Source organism: Myxine glutinosa, chromosome 5 (assembly GCF_964187855.1).
Source record: "Myxine glutinosa chromosome 5, kmMyxGlut1.1, whole genome shotgun sequence".
Lineage (NCBI taxonomy): Eukaryota > Metazoa > Chordata > Myxini > Myxiniformes > Myxinidae > Myxine > Myxine glutinosa.
Window position 1 is genome coordinate 80388826 of NC_136265.1, and position 22212 is coordinate 80411037.

The window sequence follows — 22212 nt, forward strand, 5'->3', positions numbered from 1 at the left end:
CCAGTTATTTCATTATTATGTGTTTCGATAAGGCTGTGTTCCCAATAGTCGACTGCGTTGTGTCAATTAAATAACCTTGGTCCCCTCTTCAATCCATCCATCCATCCAGCCATCATTCCAGCCTTCACCCCCAACTTCCACCTCGGAGGAGACTTTTCCTTTTAATTGTGCCATTTGGCTTTTGCAGTTGCACTTTTGCCTTTGCCAGCAGCGTTCGCTGCCTTTGGGCTTGCGCTGCTGCGGCGTTTGCTGCTGCTCCTAATGATTGGGCTTTTGCCGCACCTCGCGCTTTGGCTACCCCTGGCTATTGCCGCGCGTGCTTTGGTTTTTGTTGGCTAGAACTAGCCAAGGGACCACGAGGTGAGGCCCGAGAAAGAGGCGGAGCGCCAAGAAGAAGGTGTGGCACGTCAACCAGCTGTCAAAGGCGGAGTCGGTAAGCCCTCACCAGCCAACCTGGGCTGAGGGAACATCACTGACAGGCGTGGCTTTGAGGCGCGTGGAGCGATCGTGGCTTGCGATATATAAGCGCGAACGCAAAGCCCTTTCACAGGACTGATACGGAGCGCACATTTGCGAAAGGACTCGTTGGGAGAGAGCGCTGATAAAAGGACTCAAGGACTCGCGTGCACACGGCAGTGATCAAAGAACTTACTATTGGGAAAGGCGCTGTATTGAGAGGACTGCGTGAGAGAGCTCGCCTTCACTGAAAGGACCTGTTCGGGAGAGCGCACCTTTGTTCAGAGATATACGGCGCGTTGATCAAGAGAACACTGGAGAGGGTGCGTTTGGCACGAGCGTGCACATATTACGTACGCCATAGGACACCAGCTTCCCCCCCCCCCCCCCCCCCCCCGTTATATAACTGTCCGGTCACGTTCAACTATACGCGGAGCTGCCTGCCGGGTTTCGCCGCTGGACCGGAGCCTGGACTGGAGCCGACTGGAGCCTGGACCCCATCGCCGGAACATCCGCCCTACCAGCTACAATCCCCGCGTGAGTGTGTACGTTTTTCCTGCGTAATAAGATAAGACTGCCCTGTGTCCTGCTTCTTCCTCTTCCTATCCTGTACATTCTTTTGTTTCCTCTTCTCCTTCTTGTAAATAATAATTAATAAACCCATCTTTGTTCTTCCTATCTTCTGGGTTTCCTCTTATTCGATCGCATCCGTCCTTTCTCTCATTGGGTAAACGTGGCACGATCGCAACCGCTATAATCGGGTTTAGTCCCATTGTTAACGGCTCGGATCGCAGATTGCTATCCGCTCGGCATTTTCCATCATATCCGTGGTTCGAGCGGGAGTTATTTCCCTGCTTCGCGGTCGGTGTTCGTAATTAGGTATTTGGGACTAAATTGACCAATAAACAACCCTACCTAATACCGACCGGAAGGAGCGTATAACCCCCAGGACTCGGGTAGGCCAGCTAACGAGACAAGGGGATTAACCCCCCCCCCCCCCCTTGGTAAGGGGAGCGCTGACGTCCGAGATCCGTAACAATATATATATATATACAGTCATGTGAAAAAGTAAGTGCACCCCATGTAAAGTTTTGACTTTTTCAACATATTTCAACATACACCTATTTGATCTTCATTTCAACAATATTGATAGATAAAGGTGATATAATACAACAAATATCATGAAACATTTACATTTTGTAGTCCATTGTATATGGTGCAGTTAATACAGGTAATGAGTGGAGAATGGGAGGGCTTCTTAAAGAAAAAACTAACAGGTCTGTGAGAGCCGGAATTCTTACTGGTTGGTAGGTGCTCAAATACTTATTTCATGCAATAAAATGCAAATTAATTACTTAAAAATCATACAATGTGATTTTCAGGATTTTTGTTTTAGATTCCGTCTTCCACAGTTGAAGTGTACCTATGATAAAAATTACAGACCTTGTCGTGCTTTGTAAGTGGGAAAACCTGCAAAATCGGCAGTGTATCAAATACTTGTTCTCCCCACTGTATATACAAATTTTGCATTGATATATATATACATACATATATACATATACATATACATGTGTGGAGAGGGTTGTTGAGGGGATGTGGGGTAGAAAGTGGAGTGTGTGAGATACCTGGTCAACCAGGTAAACCTGTGCTTTGGGGTGAGGATGGGAATTGGAGGGGGGCTTGTGGGTGTTGGGCTCGGGAAAGGTCAAAGTGCAAAACACGTGCCCTTGTCATCCACTGCCAATTACCATCTGCCAGAGATAGCCTTTGCTGTTTCTGCAGACTGCACGCTTGTCATCCGCTGGCAATTGGCATCTCTCCTGGCAGAGATAGCCTCTGTTGTTTCTTCATCCTGTACCCTTCCAGTTTGCTTGTGTACATGCAAGGTGACTGTCAATGTCTTCCAGTGTCTTCTGCAATCGAGCCCGCATTATGCGTGCGGCAGATGAGGTGTTGCGATCTATATCAGTCATGCGCCGCTTTGGCATCCTTGAATGTTGTTGTTTCATATGCAGCCTGTGGCTGCTGGTTGCATCATTTTTCTGGAAACACGTTTGTGCCACTGATGCAGATCCTAGGATCCCAAGCCAACACCCGAACCATTAAGCCAACAACAGGCTCGGTGAAGCACAGTAACCAAGGAGGAGACAGGGTCAAGTTCAAACACGATTATGTGGATAGTGCAGGTTCCAAGTCGTTTTTGTTTTTGTTTTTTTTGTTCCTCTTTTGGGAGAGGGGGTGGGGGGTGTTTGAGATTGTGCTTACACACCTGGGTATAGGCATGGTAGTCAACAACCGTTTGATGTCTTATTCAAGCAGAAAGGCACTGCCAACAGGTAAAGCTGTCCAGAATGGGACAAGCACAGATTTTATGTTTTTATGCTGAAAATGTCTTCATCCAGGAGTGTTACAGCATTGTGTGCCAGGCACGACATGTCCCCCCACGGAACATAAAAATAACGTGAACAAGTCAGGAGACGACGATGGTTCACGAGCGAGCGGTATTCAGTGACAAAGGACGGACTATAACCGAAACAGGCCCGGACAGGCCAGGCCCGGAAATGTCAAAACGAAGGTTACTGACATTGAAATGAGATAGAAAATAATGTATAATCAGTTATGAGGTTAGTTAGCTACACAATACCGAAAATTCGGTGAAAAATGAAATGAAAATGAAAAATGAAAAATCGAGCTCCGTAGGGCGAGACACATGACATTGGTCTAACCAAATATCGAAACCCCTGTCAGATTCCACCAAACCCCCTGGAGAAGATGTAGCTTGAACTCGATTACCCCCTAAAAAGACATCTTTTTCGTGCGTGGCTCCGCCCACAATGGTCGCAATACGCCCACTCTAGGCAGGACACAACTAGATCGTGATATCAACCTCCCACCCAAGTTTCATCAAGATTGGATGATATCATCGGGTAGTTATGCTGCGGACAGACAGACACACAGACACACACCCATGACGAATATAGTGGTCACTCTGTTTGATAACTCGTGAACCAAAAAGGACGAAATAGTCCGAATGTCGAACTTTTAAACTTGTACAATAGGAGGACAGGAACCGGAAGGTCATAACTCGTGAACCAATATCCTGATTTTTCCCCCCTGATGATAATCACGAAAATCTGTTGGAGAAGTTAGTTCTACTGCATATCAAATGAATGATTAATTGAACGATATTTGCTTTCTCTCAATTGTTGGTTTAAAAAAAAGAAGAAGGAAAACCTTAGAATGAGGATGTACTTTTGTGAATCGCTTTCATTTGTTTTCTTGTGATTTATGCAACTTATCTCCAATTCTGAGGTTTATTTCGACATTTTCACTCCTTTTTATCTTTCAATGTTAAATTTAAATTTAGTGTGTTCAAGTTGTGAGTTAAATGCCAATTGTTTTTATTTGCCAGACTATAAATGGATTGAGGATGAGACATTTTTTGTGGCAATTCGTGTGTTTTGGGGTTTGACCAAATTATCTTTCAAAAATGTTTTTGTTTTTTTTGGATTCACTCGTTTAACCCTTTTGCTCCTCTAATACAATGATGTCACATGGTTTCCAGATGAGGCTCCTCTGGTGAAGATGGAAGCCATCCAGAGGAACTTTCTTCAGACCTCCCAGCAGCTTGCTTTGAGCTCTGAGCACATAAAGCAGGAACCATGTGATTCTCCTCCCACAGAGTCCAGCAAAGCTGATCAGCTGCTCAAAGGTAAGCCGAGTTACACAGAAAACACATCACACTGTGTTTACTTCTTTTGTTTATTTTCCAGAATAATTTTGCTTATGTCCAGTCCTGGTAGAATTGCAGATACGTACAAAGTGTTTCCACCCACGTGGGCTGCTTTTACGTCAATGAGATAGGGATATTGGTTGTATTTGACATCCCCAGAAAGCTTTCTGTACTTTACACAAGAAGCTAAAGTTTTGAAAATCTTTATTTCTCCAATTCACTCTGTGGAAATAGAATTGTAAATAACAAACGAATTGGGATTACTGAAACTTGACAAGTTTGAAAGACAAGTTTATCGCTATTATCAAATTACATGATATGATATATGCATTCAAGATCTGTATGGGCTGCCATGGTCTCATGCCCAACTCACAATTCCACGAGGTGCACGGAAAGGATACAGTGCCATCAGAAAGTATTCACAACCCTTGACTGTTTTCACATTTTGTTGCGTTACAGCCTGAATTCAAAATGGATTAAATTGAGATATTTTTTGTCACCGATCTACACATAATACCCCATTATGTCAAAGTGTGAAAAAAAAATTCCACGCACAGAAAGCCTGAATCCAAATCTAAAAACCCAAGGAACTGTTCCTTAGAAATCCGAGATAGAATTGTGAGGAGGCATAGATCTGGGGAATGGTATAAAACAATTTCTCGAGTGTGGAAAGTTCTGAAGAGCTTTCTTCATCAGCTTCAAAGTGAGCTTCAAAGCTTCAAAGTGAGCTCCATCATTAGGAAATGGAAAGAATATGGAACTACCCAGACTCTTCCTAGAGTTTTCCGTCCAACCTAACTGAGTGACCGGGCGAGAAGGACCTTTGTCAGGGAGGTGACCAAGATCCCAATGACCACTGACAGAACTACAGAGTTCCTTGGCTGAGATGGGAGAACTTGGCGGATGAACAACAGTTTCTGCAGCACTTTACAAATCTAGGCTTTATGGGAGATCAGCCAGATGGAAGCCACTCTTGAGAAAAAGGCATATGACAACATTTCTGGAGTTTGCAAAAAGGCACGTTAAAGCCTCTGGGATTATGAGGCAAAAAATGATGTGGTTTGATGAGATGAAAATTGAACTCATTGGCTTGAATGCAAAGCGCTAAGTCTGGTGGAAACTGAGCACAGCTCATCACCTATCTAACACCTTCCCTACCATGAAGCATGGTGGTGGCAGCATCATGCTATGGGGATGCATTTCAGCAGCAGGGACTTGTAAGAATAGAGGGAAATGGAGTCAAATGCAGACAAATCATTGAGGAGAACCTGCTTCATGGTGCAAAAGACCTGAAACTGCGGCAAAGATTTACATTCCAGCAGGACAATGACCCCAAGCATACAGCCAAAGCAACACTGGAATGGCTTCAGAACAAGAACATGAAAGTCCTTGAGTGGCCCAGCCAAAGCCCAGACTTGACTCTTATTGAAAATCTGTGGAAATACTTGAAGATTACTGTTCACCGATGCTCCCCATCCAACTTGACAGAGCTCGAGCAAATCTGCAAGGAAGAATGAGAGAAACTCCCAAATTCAGATATGCAAAGCTGATACAGACATACCCAAGAAGACTCAAAACTGTAATCACTGCCAAAGGCACTTCTACAAAGTATTGACTCAAGGGGTTGAATACTTATGTAAATTATATATTTCTATATTTCATTTTTAATAATTTAAAAAAAAATCCAAACAAAAACTCCACTTTGACATTATTGGGTATTATGTGGAGATCAATGACAAAATAAAATCTAAATTTAATATTTTTTTAACTCGGGCTGTAACACAACAAAATGTGAAAAATGACAAGGGGTGTGAATACTTTCTGACGGCACTGTAAGTGACCATGAGCAGGTCATGGGCTGTCATGGTCACCTGTGCAATTCACAATCCTGCGAGATCTGTGGAAAGGATGTGTGACATTAAATGACCCAAAACCAATTATCTTCCTGGTGCACAAATATTCACATTGTTGAAAAAAAACCCTTTTGTCATGACATGGGTTTCAGCCCTGCTTGTGAGAGTGCCAATCCACTCCCCACTACAAGCCTTCCCAAGCTTCATTGAAAATGACACCAAGGAGAACAATCTCACCAACAATGCTTTGTTCCTTGCAAACAATGCCCCTGCCAATCCTCGTAAACGCAAGACTGGTGCGATAATTCAATACTTTTTGCCACCCCTTAGACCAGTGGTCGGCAACCTTTTTATAGAGGTGGGCAATATCGTCATATGGCTTTTCGGGCATGGGTAGTTGTTTACAATGTCCTCTACTTCCTTCTACAACTACAACGATAACCGAGTAGTTGTTAGAGGTTAGAAGAGTTTATTTTTAATTATCCGCTTAATTGGCAAGATGTGATGTCTGTATACTGTTTAAGCATGGAATGGGATGGTTTTCGTGTTGGTCTGTCAGTGCCAGCTCTGTGCCTGCATTTTTGCGTGTGACGCGGCGAGCACAATACAAAGGAAGTGAAAGCCGAGCATTCCTAGGGTCTGAAGTCCAAACAGAATGCATCTGTGGGCCGGACGGAATCTCTTTGCGGGCCGGATCCGGTCCTCAGGCCATACGTTGCCTACCCCTGTCTTGGACCACCCCCCATGCCGAAATTAATTATGTCGTCTTGCCACACCGACCCATTCATCCAAGCCTTAAGATCTGACCTCCATATGACAGGATGCTGTGGCTTGAGATTGCCCTTTGGTGCTTTTGGGTTTTCCGAGTGGTGCAGTAGGAGGGAGATTCATTTTCGGAGATTTTAAAAACAATTTAATGCACAGTAGATGCAGCGATTCCATATACATGTCCAATTTGCCTTTTTCTTTCAGCACGCTAATGTATTTTAATAACTAGCGGGGTCACCCGTGGGAATCCCACGGGCATGGATGTGTGTGACATTTCGACATATTGAGTTATATGCTGCACATTCATTTTTACAAAATGGTTACTGGCAAGTCATCAGATCCAGAAATGGTGTGAATTTAGTTATTTCACATAATATGTGACCCCTCACTCCTCTCCACCTGACACTCTCCTGTCTCCACCTGACACTCTCCTGTCTCCACCTGACACTCTCCTCTCTCCACCTAGCACTCCTCTCCTCTCCAAACCCTCACATCCCTCTCCTTTTCAATCCCTCACCTCTCCAATCCCTCACACTCCTCTCCTCTCCAATCCTTCACACGCCTCTCCAATCGCGCCTCACACTCCTCTCCAATCGCGCCTCACACTCCTCTCCAATCGCGCCTCACACTCCTCTCCAATCGTGCCTCACACTCCTCTCCAATCGTGCCTCACACTCCCCTCCAATCACTCCTCTCCAATCGTGCCTCACACTCCTCTCCAATCACGCCTCACACTCCTCTCCAATCGTGCCTCACACTCCTCTCCAATCGCGCCTCACACTCCTCTCCAATCGCGCCTCACTCGCCTCTCCAATCGGCTTTCCCCGTCTCGTTTCTCTCCTTTTTCTCCCGTCTCGTTCTTTTTCTTGCTCCAAATCGGCCCGTCGGAATCGGAAATCGGCCCGTCTCGCCCGTCGGCCCGTCGGAATCGGAAATCGGCCCGTCTTGCTTTTGTGCTTGTGCGTAAATAAATTGTGTTCATGACACCATTTCTGGTGTTGGGCTAGCGGCTAGGGTGCCGGCTTAGGATCCTGGGTTCGAATCTCGGTCGATCGCCGAATTAATGCCAGGGGGGTTGACTCAGCCTGTCATCCTTCCGAGGTCGGCTAATTGAGTACCAGTTCACTGGTAATTCCCTGTTTGTCGTTGAAGGCGGCAAAAAGGGTTGGCGTCAGGAAGGGCATCCGGCCGTAAAACATTGCTTCAAAAAGGGGACAAAAAAACAACAACTACCACGGTCCCCGAAAAGGCCAACCCCCGCTTTGCGGGGAAAAATGGCCTCTAAACGGTGGTTTTTACACCATTTCTGGATCTGATGACTTGCCAGTAACCATTTTGTAAAAATGAATGTGCAGCATCTAACTCAATATGTCGAAATGTCACACACATCCATGCCCGTGGGATTCCCACGGGTGACCCCGCAAGTTTGCATTGACGTTCGTCGATGGACTCGTTCGCCCGTCTCATTCGTTTTCTTGCTGCATCCTGTTCAAGTCTGCGTTCTTCATCGATCGTCTCATTCATTTTGGAAATAGAAGTTTCCACGCAGCGCATGAATTGTCACGATCCTCAAGAGGAATTTGTCTCGTAATCATCAAATGATAAATGGCAAGTAAATTATATTGTGGAAAATTAAAGATTTCAAATAAACCTATTTAAAGTGTATTCGCACATAACTAATTTTAAAAAACGAAGAAATATCTCTCGGTAATTTCCTGAAACATATTTTACTTCCGGCTAATAATGTTGAATTAAATAAAAACGAAGAAATATATGTCGGCATCATTGTTGACGTTTTTGTGACGACTGTCATCAAACGAAAAAGTAATATATCTTAACGGAAAAGCAAAAGCGAATTTTTAATATATATCGACACGTTGCCGTCGGTGTCATGTTGGGCGGTGTATGATACACCATGACGCGATTTTTAAAAATATATCTCTGCATTTTCCCGCGTGTGTGGAATGTTCTCAATTATTGCTGACACCGAGTCCAAAACCATCGATAAAAATGAAATCATATGGTGAGTTAGATTGGAGATAAAGGCGTGAGAGAGACTCAATGGCCTTGAAGTTGAAGTTACAGGCGTTTGAGAATTCATTTCGTTCTATAAACGGCAACTTTCATTGGATTTCCTTCCCGTTTTTTTTCAACCGAGTCGAAAACTATGTTAGCGACTGTGAAAAATGAAATGATATATCGAATTTTTAATATGTATCGACACGTTGCCGTCGGTGTCATGTTAGGCGGTGTATGATACACCATGACGCGATTTTTAAAAATATATCTGCATTTTCCCGCGTGTGTGGAATGTTCTCAATTATTGCTGACACCGACTCTAAAACCATCGATAAAAATGAAATCATATGGTGAGTTAGATTGGAGATAAAGGCGTGAGAGAGACTCAATGGCCTTGAAGTTACAGGCATTTGAGAATTCATTTCGTTCTATAAACGGCAACTTTCATCGGATTTTCTTCTCGTTTTTTTTCAACCGAGTCTAAAACTATGTTAGCGACTGTGAAAAATGAAATGATATATCGAATTTAAAATAGATATCGACACATTGCCGTCGGTGTCATGTTGGGCGGTGTATGATACACCATGACGCGATTTTAAAAAATATATCTCTGCATTTTCCCGCGTGTGTGGAATGTTTGTGGAAAATTAAAGATTTCAAATAAACCTATTTAAAGTGTATGCGCACATAACTAATAAAAAAAACGAAGAAATATCTCTCGGTAATTTCCTGAAACATATTTTACTTCCGGCTAATATGTTGAATGAAATAAAAACGAAGAAATATATGTCGGCATCATTGTTGACGTTTTTGTGACGACTATCATCAAACGAAATAGTAATATATCATAACGGAAAAGCAAAAGCGAATTTTTAATATATATCGACACATTGCCGGCGGTGTCATGTTGGGCGGTGTATGATACACCATGACGCGATTTTAAAAAATATATCTCTGCATTTTCCCGCGTGTGTGGATTGTTCTCAATTATTGCTGACACCGAGTCTAAAAGTAAAACCATCGATAAAAATGAAATCATATGGTGAGTTAGATTGGAGATAAAGGCGTGAGAGAGACTCAATGGCCTTGAAGTTACAGGCCTTTGAGAATTCATTTCGTTCTATAAACGGCAACTTTCATCGGATTTTCTTCCCGTTTTTTTTCAACCGAGTCTAAAACTATGTTAGCGACTGTGAAAAATGAAATGATTTATCGAATTTGATTTGAAATAAAACTGGGGGAGAGCAAGACACCACGGGCCTACAAAACAGGACTCAAAGCTATGCGAGTTAATAAAATGGTGGATATTTGTTTATAGCCACTCCCAGAATGGGTGGAGCTATGGGTGGAGCTACTCTGCAAACCGAGTAAGCCACACCCCGGACAGACACCCAACAGATAGACAGACAGACAGACAGAATCATCTACGGCTATTATAATATAGATGTCTAACTGCACCGCGGTCACATATTGAAACGAGGTGTGCTTGACCCAACACTGCGGGTCTCTTCACACTCATTATGCACAATGTGGGGTTTAATATCTAATCCTCACAGCTCGGTTTGTGAAGAAATATAAAATGCAAATTGCATACGTACCGCTTTAAACAATGTCTGTGCTTTTACACAATGGCCACTCTTGTTCGTTGATCTTCACAAGGCCCATGACACGTATTGGCTCAAAATCCATTTAACTGTCGTTTTGGTGGTTTTTACAATGAAGGGAAAATGTATGGAGAGTGCATCGCGATTGTGAAGATGACAGCTCTGAGGCGTCTTTCGCTTCGCATAGCAGTGAGCACCAAAATTGGCTGCCGTAAGATTTTTCACCAGAATGAATTTGTGGTGGGTGGACTCAGGCCAGCTGTCCAACCAATGGATGGGAAAGATTGTTACAGGAACATAGACACACAAACAAGCGTGTCTAATAATAATGCTAAGTTTATATAGTGCATACAACGACAACAGGCATTTTAAGGCCATTTTCCCTGCTAGAGTGGGGGTTAGCCTTGCAGAACCCCATGACAATCTTCTCCATTTTGCCCTATTTTCTACATCTCCCCTTGTTAACCCCCTTGCTGGCATTTTTTCTTCCACAACCTTTAGCCAAGTCTTTCTCGGTCTTCCCCGTCCTCTACTTCCTTCTACATTCATTTTCATCACTCTTCTCAACCAGTCACTTTCATCCTTCCTCAACACATGACCAAACGATCTCAACCTGTTTCTCTTCACAGCATCCATCACAGGCTCTATTCCCATCATCTTTCACAATTCATCATTTGTCTTCCTCTCTCTCAACGATACTCCACACATCCACCGAATCATTCGCATTTCCACCCTTTACAGCCTTCGTTGCTGCTCTACGTTCATTACCCATGTCTCGCTCCCATAAATCATAACACTTCTCACACATGCAGCATGCACCTTTCCCTTCAGCTTCAACGACACTCCCCTCCTCGTCAGCATGCCACTCAGTTCCCGAAACTTCTTCCTTGCACATCTCACTCTCGCAACCGTTGCCGAGTCTGATCCACCTTCTCCATTCAGCATGTCTCCTAGGTAGCAAAATGTTTTCACACCCTCCAGCTTCATGCTGTCTCCAAGATCCAACTCAACATTTCCTCCATCTGTAGCTCTCTCTGTGCACACCTTACACTTGAATGTAGCTGCCACACTGGTTAATGATCCTCTCAAACCACTACATTTTTGATGAACCCACTCAGCGCACATTGTACATTGAATGGAGTTCACTCCGACACCCTTCCTGCACACAGCACACGGCCACTTCCCAGTTCTTTCCACCTCACCACATGCTTTACCACTTGCCATCACCTTCGTTTTTCTGATATTCACCTTCATATACATATATAGTGCATGATAATAACTTAATATCCTATACAGTCTACACTTCACAAATAAAATCAATTGAAATTAGCAATATTCACATAAACCAACATTACTTTCAAATAGGTAAACTAGAACAGTAACATGGAATTTTAATCCAGTGTTTGCAAAATAGATGTGTTTTGATCAGTGTTTAAATTTTTTTGGGCTGGCTGCTTGACGGCTGTGTAGAGGGACTGAATTCCAGAGTTGGAGCAGCGACTTCAAGTGCTTGGTCGCCATAGTCATGAGTTGAAACTTTTTTTAACACGGAGGAGGGATTTGGCTGCAGATCTCAAGGTGCATGCTGGTACACTTATCCAACCAAAATATTCAAATTTTGTATTTTTGATTAATTTTCTGAAATTTGTTGAATTTGCTTTTCACATTGAAGTTGATGGTAACGATGTGTAAATAAAGGTGGGAAAAGTCTGATTTAATGCATTTTAACTCGAGGTTATAAAGCAACAAAAGGTGAAAAATTTGAAAGGGGGTGTATGAGACTTTCTATCGGCACTATACATAATAGGTGATCATGTCTATTATGTCGGCCGCTTTCATGTTGTTTCATCCTTTATAGGCGAGAAGAAGGATGTTCAAAACGATTGTATTTTCAGTGGAAAGTTAATGAGGATTTTGTGTTTGTGAGATATGTTGCCATCTTGGAACTTTCTCAGTAATTCTCGCAGTAGTGTTTTATACACATTGTTGCTAATGAACATCAAAATGTGGCAGACCACTGGCTGTTGACGGTATCTAATCAGCTGGAAACAAACGAGTGTACCAAAATAAGTGCAGCTTGCTTCATAATCAAATGGAAGACCAAATACTGCATTGGAGTCGTCAGATTTTTTTAGCGTTTGGTCGCAAGATAGTTCCAAATCTTCCCAGTTCATCTAATTGCTGTAGTGGCAGAGCAGCAAATATTCTTATTTTGAAGTCAAAAGAAGATCCCTGCAGAAAGTTGAGGGGTGTGGGGGTGGGGAGGGGAGGACAAGACAGAGCAGAGGGTGCGAGACAAGAAATGAGACGGTGGAAGACAGAGAGACTACCGACCTGTCTGTGATGGATAAGGCACATGCCCATAGCTTCAGCTTCATCACGGGCCATTCCAATAATCTTGGAGGTCTTGGTTTCCACGGCGTCAAACTGAGAAATGTGCAATGCAGGGGTGCCAGTTCAGAGGGGATAGTAGTACTCTATGAACCTGCGGATGAAGGCCTTGTAGGTGGATAGAAGATCATGCCATGTCCAAGAAATATCATGGCTTTTAGTGAGGCCCAAACATTCGAGTGACTGAACTTCTTCAAGAGGATTGTTAAGAAAGTAGATGGGAGTGTTTTCCAGATGCTCCTTTCAGAGAGAGACTTGAGTGTGTGGGATTTCTCAGGAATGAAAGACATACTCGAAGTATTTGAACAGCTTTTGATTTTATCAATGTCTGCAGAGACGGAAGAGTGTCGAAGCAATTCAATCGTTTCACTGAACTCAAAATGCTAAACTCAAATAATAAGATCGTTTATTACATCACACGTGCAGAAAGAATGGCTGGTAGAAGCACCACAGCAATCTCTGAATATTGTAGAAACCCTTCACCACCTGTATACAGAACTCAAGTTGGGTGTTACATAGCCCAGTGTGTCCTCGCAGGACAGCTTAGATTTTATCATTACTACTCCCTGTGTGGGTCACATGTGAAGCCTCAGTTCATCTGATTCATGCTGGTTTTGTGCAAGCGTGGGAACAACATCTCCTTGTAAGGTTTGGCTACCTTTCTTACACCCCAATAACATTCCAGGCTAGGCCACTCAGCCAAGTGAACTTACAGCTTTCATTGCCTCAGGCATAAACATGTCTGCTCGGCTGGCCACTATGAGTGGTCTGGCAACATTCCTTAGCCTCGGGCATAAACATCATCCCAGCATTGCCACTCGAGTGGATTTACAACTGATGATTGTGATGGATAAGTCAGTGGGGAGGGGAGGACACTCAGGACACAAGTCAGACACTCAGTCAAAGAGCGTTATCCATTCAATATATATACACATACAACAATATTTCATCATGATATTGACGAAGTCCCGGGTTCCGAAGCTCCCATAATATGAACTAGCAAAGGCACCCGCCCTATGGGCGGGGCTTCAATTGGGAGGCCCAAATGAAAAGGCAAAATATCAGAAATCGAAGGCTTTTTTTTTTTAAACAATTTATATAAACATCCGTTAAATCATATTACACGCAAATCATCAAAATCTAAACGGTATTTGTAGAATTTCAATAAAAGCCACATCACTGTTCATATCGGTAAATATTATTCCATCGTGTTTGGAAAAACTGGGAAATTGGAAAAATTGGAAAATTGGGGGAAAAAATTGGGAAAACAATATAGCCTACTAGCAGAAGTACCCGGCATTGCCGGGAGGGGGAAGGGGAGGGGAGGGGAACGGGGGGAGAGCGAGCCCCTTGGTAAAGCGAGCAATTTTTTTTTTTTCCATAGCATCATAGCGTTCATAGCGTCATAGCGTCATAGTGTTCATAGCGTTTCATAGCGTCATAGCGATTTTTTTTTTCATAGCGTCATAGCGTCATAGCGTTCATAGTGTCATAGCGTTCATATCGTTCATAGCGTCATAGCGTTCATAGTGTCATAGCGTTCATAGCGTTCATATCGTTCATAGCGTCATAGCGTTCATAGTGTCATAGCGTTCATAGCGTTCATATCGTTCATAGCGTTCATATCGTTCATAGCATCATAGCGTTCATAGTGTCATAGCGTTCATAGCGTTCATATCGTTCATAGCGTCATAGCGTCATAGCGTTCATAGCGTTTCATAGCGTCATAGGGTTTTTTTTTTTCATAGCGTCATATCGTTCATAGCGGTCATAGCGTCATAGCGTCATATCGTTCATAGCGTCATCGCGTTCATAGCGTCATAGCGATTTTTTTTTTCATTGCGTCATATCGTTCATACAGTTCATAGCTTCATAGCGTTTCATAGCGTCATAGCGTTCATAGCGTCATCGCGTTCATAGCGTTTCATAGCGTCATAGCGATTTTTTTTTTTCATAGCGTCATAGCGTTCATAGCGTCATCACGTGATCGCTCTGAGCGAATCAGCGCCCACCTGCTCTGATTCCGTTGATTCCGTGCACTGAAATAAATATGAATAAAAAATATGGATCGTCAAATATTTTGAGTTCGGCCATGTTCGTCCCAGGCTCAATGGCCATGTCTATGCCAAATATCAAGCACGTAAGCCTCTCCGTTTAGGAGTCTATCGGTAACATTACACACACACACACACACACACACACACACACACACACACACACACAAACTGTGTTTTATATATATATATTGCAGGAGGAGGTGGTGGTCGACTCCAAAGGATCTGAGTGATATATAGTATTGTAGGAGGGGGTGGTGGTCGATTCCAAGGGATCTGGGTGATATTTAGTATTGTAGGAGGAGGTGGTGGTCGATTCCAAGGGATCTGAGTGATATATAGTATTGTAGGAGGGGGTGGTGGTCGATTCCAAGGGATCTGAGTGATATATAGTATTGTAGGAGGGGGTGGTGGTCGATTCCAAGGGATCTGGGTGATATTTAGTATTGCAGGAGGAGGTGGTGGTCGATTCCAAGGGATCTGAGTGATATATAGTATTGTAGGAGGAGGTGGTGGTCGATTCCAAGGGATCTGGGTGATATTTAGTATTGTAGGAGGGGGTGGTGGTCGATTCCAAGGGATCTGGGTGATATTTAGTATTGCAGGAGGAGGTGGTGGTCGATTCCAAGGGATCTGAGTGATATATAGTATTGTAGCAGGAGGTGGTGGTCGATTCCAAGGGATCTGAGTGATATATAGTATTGTAGGAGGGGGTGGTGGTCGATTCCAAGGGATCTGGGTGATATTTAGTATTGCAGGAGGAGGTGGTGGTCGATTCCAAGGGATCTGAGTGATATATAGTATTGTAGGAGGAGGTGGTGGTCGATTCCAAGGGATCTGGGTGATATTTAGTATTGTAGGAGGGGGTGGTGGTCGATTCCAAGGGATCTGGGTGATATTTAGTATTGTAGGAGGAGGTGTTGGTCGATTCCAAGGGATCTGAGTGATATATAGTATTGTAGGAGGAGGTGGTGGTCGATTCCAAGGGATCTGAGTGATATATAGTATTGTAGGAGGAGGTGGTGGTCGATTCCAAGGGATCTGGGTGATATTTAGTATTGCAGGAGGAGGTGGTGGTCGATTCCAAGGGATCTGGGTGATATTTAGTATTGTAGGAGGGGGTGGTGGTCGATTCCAAGGGATCTGGGTGATATTTAGTATTGTAGGAGGGGGTGGTGGTCGATTCCAAGGGATCTGGGTGATATTTAGTATTGTAGGAGGGGGTGGTGGTCGATTGTGAGGGATCTGAGTGATATTTAGTATTGTAGGAGGGAGTGGTGGTCGATTGTGAGGGATCTGAGTGATATTTAGTATTGTAGGAGGTGGTGGTGGTCGATTGTGAGGGATCTGAGTGATATTTAGTATTGCAGGAGGAGGTGGTGGTGGTCGATTGTGAGGGATCTGAGTGATATTTAGTATTGCAGGAGGAGGAGGTGGTGGTCGATTCCAAGGGATCTGGGTGATATTTAATATTGTAGGAGGAGGTGTTGGTCGATTCCAAGGGATCTGGGTGATATTTAGTATTGTAGGAGGGGGTGGTGGTCGATTGTGAGGGATCTGAGTGATATTTAGTATTGCAGGAGGAGGTGGTGGTGGTCGATTCCAAGGGATCTGGGTGATATTTAATATTGTAGGAGGGGGTGGTGGTCGATTGTGAGGGATCTGAGTGATATTTAGTATTGCAGGAGGAGGAGGTGGTGGTCGATTCCAAGGGATCTGGGTGATATTTAGTATTGTAGGAGGGGGTGGTGGTCGATTCCAAGGGATCTGGGTGATATTTAGTATTGTAGGAGGGGGTGGTGGTCGATTCCAAGGGATCTGGGTGATATTTAGTATTGTAGGAGGGAGTGGTGGTCGATTGTGAGGGATCTGAGTGATATTTAGTATTGTAGGAGGTGGTGGTGGTCGATTGTGAGGGATCTGAGTGATATTTAGTATTGCAGGAGGAGGTGGTGGTGGTCGATTGTGAGGGATCTGAGTGATATTTAGTATTGCAGGAGGAGGAGGTGGTGGTCGATTCCAAGGGATCTGGGTGATATTTAATATTGTAGGAGGAGGTGTTGGTCGATTCCAAGGGATCTGGGTGATATTTAGTATTGTAGGAGGGGGTGGTGGTCAATTGTGAGGGATCTGAGTGATATTTAGTATTGCAGGAGGAGGTGGTGGTGGTCGATTCCAAGGGATCTGGGTGATATTTAGTATTGTAGGAGGGGGTGGTGGTCGATTGTGAGGGATCTGAGTGATATTTAGTATTGCAGGAGGAGGAGGTGGTGGTCGATTCCAAGGGATCTGGGTGATATTTAATATTGTAGGAGGAGGTGTTGGTCGATTCCAAGGGATCTGGGTGATATTTAGTATTGTAGGAGGGGGTGGTGGTCGATTGTGAGGGATCTGAGTGATATCTATAGATAGTCTCGCGGCAAGGAACATCACGTGATCGCTCTGAGCGATCGATTGCAACTCTGCGTCCTGTCGTGGGCGTGGCCAACGTGGCCTCAGGCTCCCAGGTGATTGGCTAACTCGAGCTCGAGAGAGCCATAATGCGCTACGTTATGGCAAAAAATATGAATCTAAAGATGAAAGGGGAAAAAACCTATGTGGTGTGAATGGCAATGTTCGTCGCTTAAATGTGAAAAAAGGCAATTGCTTTTCGCTCTGAAATACGTGCGAACACGTAACTGAGTTAATGGCGGCAGGGAACATCACGTGATCGCTCTGAGCGAATCAGCGCGCTGCTCTGCGACCGGTCAGATTCCAGTCATAATATTTCGCGCTGAGGTAAAAATATGGTAAAAGCATATTATGAAATAAATTTTTAGGTCAGCCATGTTCGTCCCAGGCTCAATGGCCATGTCTGTGCCAAATATCAAGTACGTGAGCCTCTCCGTTTAGGAGTCTATCGGTAACATTACATACACACACACACACACACACGCACACACAAACTGTGTTTTATATATATAGATTTTACTCCCGGGGGTCCCAGGATTACCCACCCAAAATTTCGTTGCGATCGGTTCAGCCGTTTTTGCGGTACCTGGGAACAGACAGACAGACAGACATTTGGTGAATTATCGTAAGACGAACAACGGTGGGCGGGGCTTCAATTGGGAGGCCCAAATGAAAAGGCAAAATATCAGAAATTGAAGGCTTTTTTTATTTTAAACGATTTATATAAACATCCGTTTAATCATATCACACGCAGATCATCAAAATCTAAACAGTATTTGTAGATTTTCAATAAAAACCACATCACTGTTCATATCGGTAAATATTATTCCATCGTGTTTGGAAAAATTGGAAATTGGAAAAACTGGGAAAAAATTGGAAAAACAATACAGCTTATTTTACTCCAGGCGGTCCCAGGATTACCCACCCAAAATTTTGTTGCGATCGGTTCAGCCGTTTTTGCGGTACTTGGGAACAGACGGACAGACATTTGGTGAATTATAGTAAGATGAACCATAGTATGTAACAGTACAGATGAATTAAAGCACATGATGTATCTACAAGATCACTCTTATTCAAACAGAAATATAATTACAGTACATACTAATTACACCAAATTGATGTACCATTGCTTGGTTTGTAAAGAACCAAGACGAGAGTTGGTCTTGCACTCCCTCTGTAGGAGTCCAACAGTGCACGATTTTCTATCCTGATAAAATAATTTCGGTCATAATGCAGGTGATAAATCACCTACTTTATTATGCTTAGAATTCCTCCCACAAGAGGCTGCAGCCTGCCTTTGTCAAGGATGGGAGACTTCGTGGTAAATGATAAAGGGGGTCTTCCAAATAGTCAGAGAGATCGTTTATGAAGATTAGGAATAGAATGGGGCCCATAACACTGCCTTTTGGTACTCAAGCCTTGACAGGGACAGGAGATGAAGGGATCCCACTGAGAGCCACACGGCTTCGAGAATGGAGTCCAAGTCAAAAATCCAAGTGTGGGATTCAGCTTGTGTGCCAGAGGCAGAGAGTTTGGACAGCAAGACGGGGGTTCGGACTGTATCGAATGCTCCAAATATTTCCAGAAACAGACCTGATCTCATGCTTGACATTGAGGGCCTTCATCCATTGATGGGAGAGTCAAAGCAGAAAGTCCAATGTAGCATGACCTGGTCTGAATCAAGACTGATGGTCAGATGTCAGGCCATTGGAGAAGAGTAAGGATTTGATGTCTGCTACGATGATGGAATCCATGACCTTGCTGATGATTGCAAGTAAGCTGATGGGTTTTCCAGATGGGTTGCACAGACCAAGGTTTAAAAATCATTGGTTGAGGCACAAATTTTGCTCTTGTTGAGGCTTGGTTCGTGGAAGGTTGATCTTATACCTTCTCTCATCTTGGCCTGCATATTCTTCCCTTTCAACCGACTACCCATCCTTCATCCATCCCTATGAGGGGATAAAGGGAGACCTTAGAAAATATAAATAAGGACCGCACATCACACATTACTATCCACTGCCCAGTATAATTGAATAACCTCGGGTTAGTTCGTTTGTGTTTACGCAGTCACTGTCCGACACATTTGAGAATAACGAAAATTCCACCATTTTTTGAAGCGTTGATGTGGAGCTTCACCATGGAGTGCAGGGCCGAAATATGGCAAATGTTTAATCTAATCTGAGTGACATACATGTCAATTCTGCAACATTTTAACGTTTTGGTGAATTTTGAATACTTTTTGTGATTTGTCTTTCCAGTGAAACAAATGGAACTGGTTTCTTGTTACAACTGTTCCCAGTTGTTCTGCTCAGAAGTTTTAAATCTTCACATGACACACACTGTTTGTCAAGAAAATGACACGTTTAGCAGCATGTTTTCCAACCGCAGTTGTAAAAGCTGTTCAGCAACCCTCAATAATATTCATGGCAGTAAAGGACCATACAAATGTTCTGTTTGCAGCAATGGTTTTGCTTCTTCATCAAATTTGTCTCGACATCAACGAATACACACAGGAGAGAAGCCACACAAGTGTCCTGTGTGTCTTAAGGTATTTGGTCATAAAGCAACATTAATAGATCATCTGAGACTACACACGGGAGAGAAGCCTTACAAGTGTTCTGTTTGCAACAAGGATTTTGCTTTTTCATCATATTTGTATCAACATCAAAGAATACACACAGGAGAGAAGCCACACAAGTGTTCTGTGTGTCTTAAGGCATTTGGTCATAAAGCAACATTAATAGATCATCTGAGACTACACACGGGAGAGAAGCCTTACAAGTGTTCTGTTTGCAACAAGGATTTTGCTTCTTCAAAACATTTGCATCAACATCAAAACATACATATGGGAGAGAAACCCCATAAGTGTTCTGTTTGCAACAAGGATTTTACTTGTTCATCATATTTGCGTCAACATGAAAAAATACACACTGGAGAGAAGCCACACAAGTGTTCTGTGTGTCTTAGGGCATTTTGTCACAAAGCAACATTAATAAATCATCTGAGACTACACACGGGAGTGAAGCCATACAAGTGTACTGTTTGCAACAAGGATTTTGCTCATTCATCGTATTTGCATCAACATAAAAAAATACACACGGGAGAGAAACCTTACAAGTGTTCTGTTTGCAACAAGGATTTTGCTCATTCATCACATTTTCGTCCACATCAAAAAATGCACACAGGAGAGAAGCCACACAAGTGTCCTGTGTGTCTTAAAGCATTTGTTGAAAGAGGAACATTAATAAAGCATCAAAAACTACACACAGGAGAAAAGCCTTACAAGTGTTCTGTTTGCAACAAGAATTTTGCTCTTTCATCATATTTGCATCTACATGAAAAAATACACATGGGAGAGAAGCCTTACAAGTGTTCTGTTTGTCTTAAAGCATTTGTTGAAAGAGCAGCATTAATAAAGCACCAAAGGACACACACGGAAGAGAAACCATACAAGTGTTCTGTTTGCAACAAGGATTTTGCTTTTTCATCATATTTGCAACAACATGAAAAAATACACACAGGAGAGAAGCCATACAAGTGTTCTGTTTGCAACAAGGATTTTGCACGCTCATCATATTTGCACCAACATCAAAAAACGCACACTGGAGAGAAGCCGCACAAGTGTTCTGTGTGTCTTCAGGCTTTTGTTCAAAGATCAACATTAATAAGACATCAAAAAATACACACAGATGAGATGTGAGTTTTGCAGAAGCACTGCATGTCCAAGAGAAATAACAGGCAAACAATGCAAAAAAGATAGATCTGATAATCTGACTGGAAAGAAAACACAACCATGGGAGCAGAGACCGAAGAAGCAGAGAGTCCAACTAAGGAAGGAAACGGGACAAGTAGAATAATTCATGAAGGGAAACAGAAGTCCAAAGCTCAAGAAAATCAAGCAAATAAAACAGAACTACAACATTGAAAACAATGGGCTAGAACCATCAGCTGGCAATAATAAGCTCCAGCAGATAGCAGGGAGAATTAAAAAAAACTATGATGAGGCCAAAAAACAGAAGAAAGCAAAATCAACAGTTTGAAAACAACCCAAAAAAGTTCTACAGAGAACTACGGAAGTAGAAACAAAATGTCGCAGGGGTGAATCTACATCGTGGTATCTTACAAAGGTGACAGCCCTTCCCCCCTCCTGTTTTGTCTGGCTCTGGACCCATGAGTAACCTCATCAATGAACAAGGACACTGATACAATCTAACATGCAACAGAAAAATGACTGAAGAACCTAGAAAGATGACACACTACTGTACATGGTTGCTCTAAAATTCTTCGCACCACATGATAACAAATTGGCTGATCAACTTAAATGAGTAATGCGCTACATGGAGGACATTTGAATGGAATTTGATCTTGGAAAAATGTGCCAAATCTACATTTCTATCTGGTAAAACAAAAAGAACACACAATATCTCAATCGATATAGCCTATTTACCGGAACTAGAAAGTACAACTTTGGTGGCGACATATATATGGTGGCGAAAGTACAACAATACCGGAACTAGAAAAAGAAGTATCCTACAAAAACCTTGGAATAGAAGAAGGTCCCCATGTACAACATAAAAACAAATGCGTAAAATAATCAGCAAAGAGTATCGATATAGAATAAGACTAATTCTGAAGTCATTACTCTATCCAATGAACAAAATCAAAATGATCAACAAACTCACAGTACCGGTATTCCAGTATAGGTGTGCAATTATAAACTGGCCACAATTGGAGATCAACAACTTTGACACCAAAACAAGGGAACTTCTAACTAATCATAAGCTATTTAACAAAAAACAATGCATTCCTAGGTTTTACCTGCCGAGACAAGAAGCTGGAGGCGGTCGGATGGTGCATGAGCACAAACACAAAAAATCAGAAAA

At 43.0% G+C, this 22212-nt stretch overlaps 1 protein-coding gene across 1 annotated transcript in view; it reads left to right on the top strand.

Moving 5' to 3' along the window:
* The window catches only part of LOC137412839 (uncharacterized), a 128184-nt gene that overhangs the window by 80576 nt on the left and 25396 nt on the right, over nucleotides 1-22212 (top strand). The window contains exons 3-6 of the mRNA XM_078777356.1: nucleotides 188-360; nucleotides 4022-4168; nucleotides 6195-6338; nucleotides 19588-21025. Coding sequence (XP_078633482.1) covers nucleotides 188-360; nucleotides 4022-4168; nucleotides 6195-6338; nucleotides 19588-21025 — 1902 coding nt within the window. The remainder of the gene's footprint in view (nucleotides 1-187; nucleotides 361-4021; nucleotides 4169-6194; nucleotides 6339-19587; nucleotides 21026-22212) is intronic.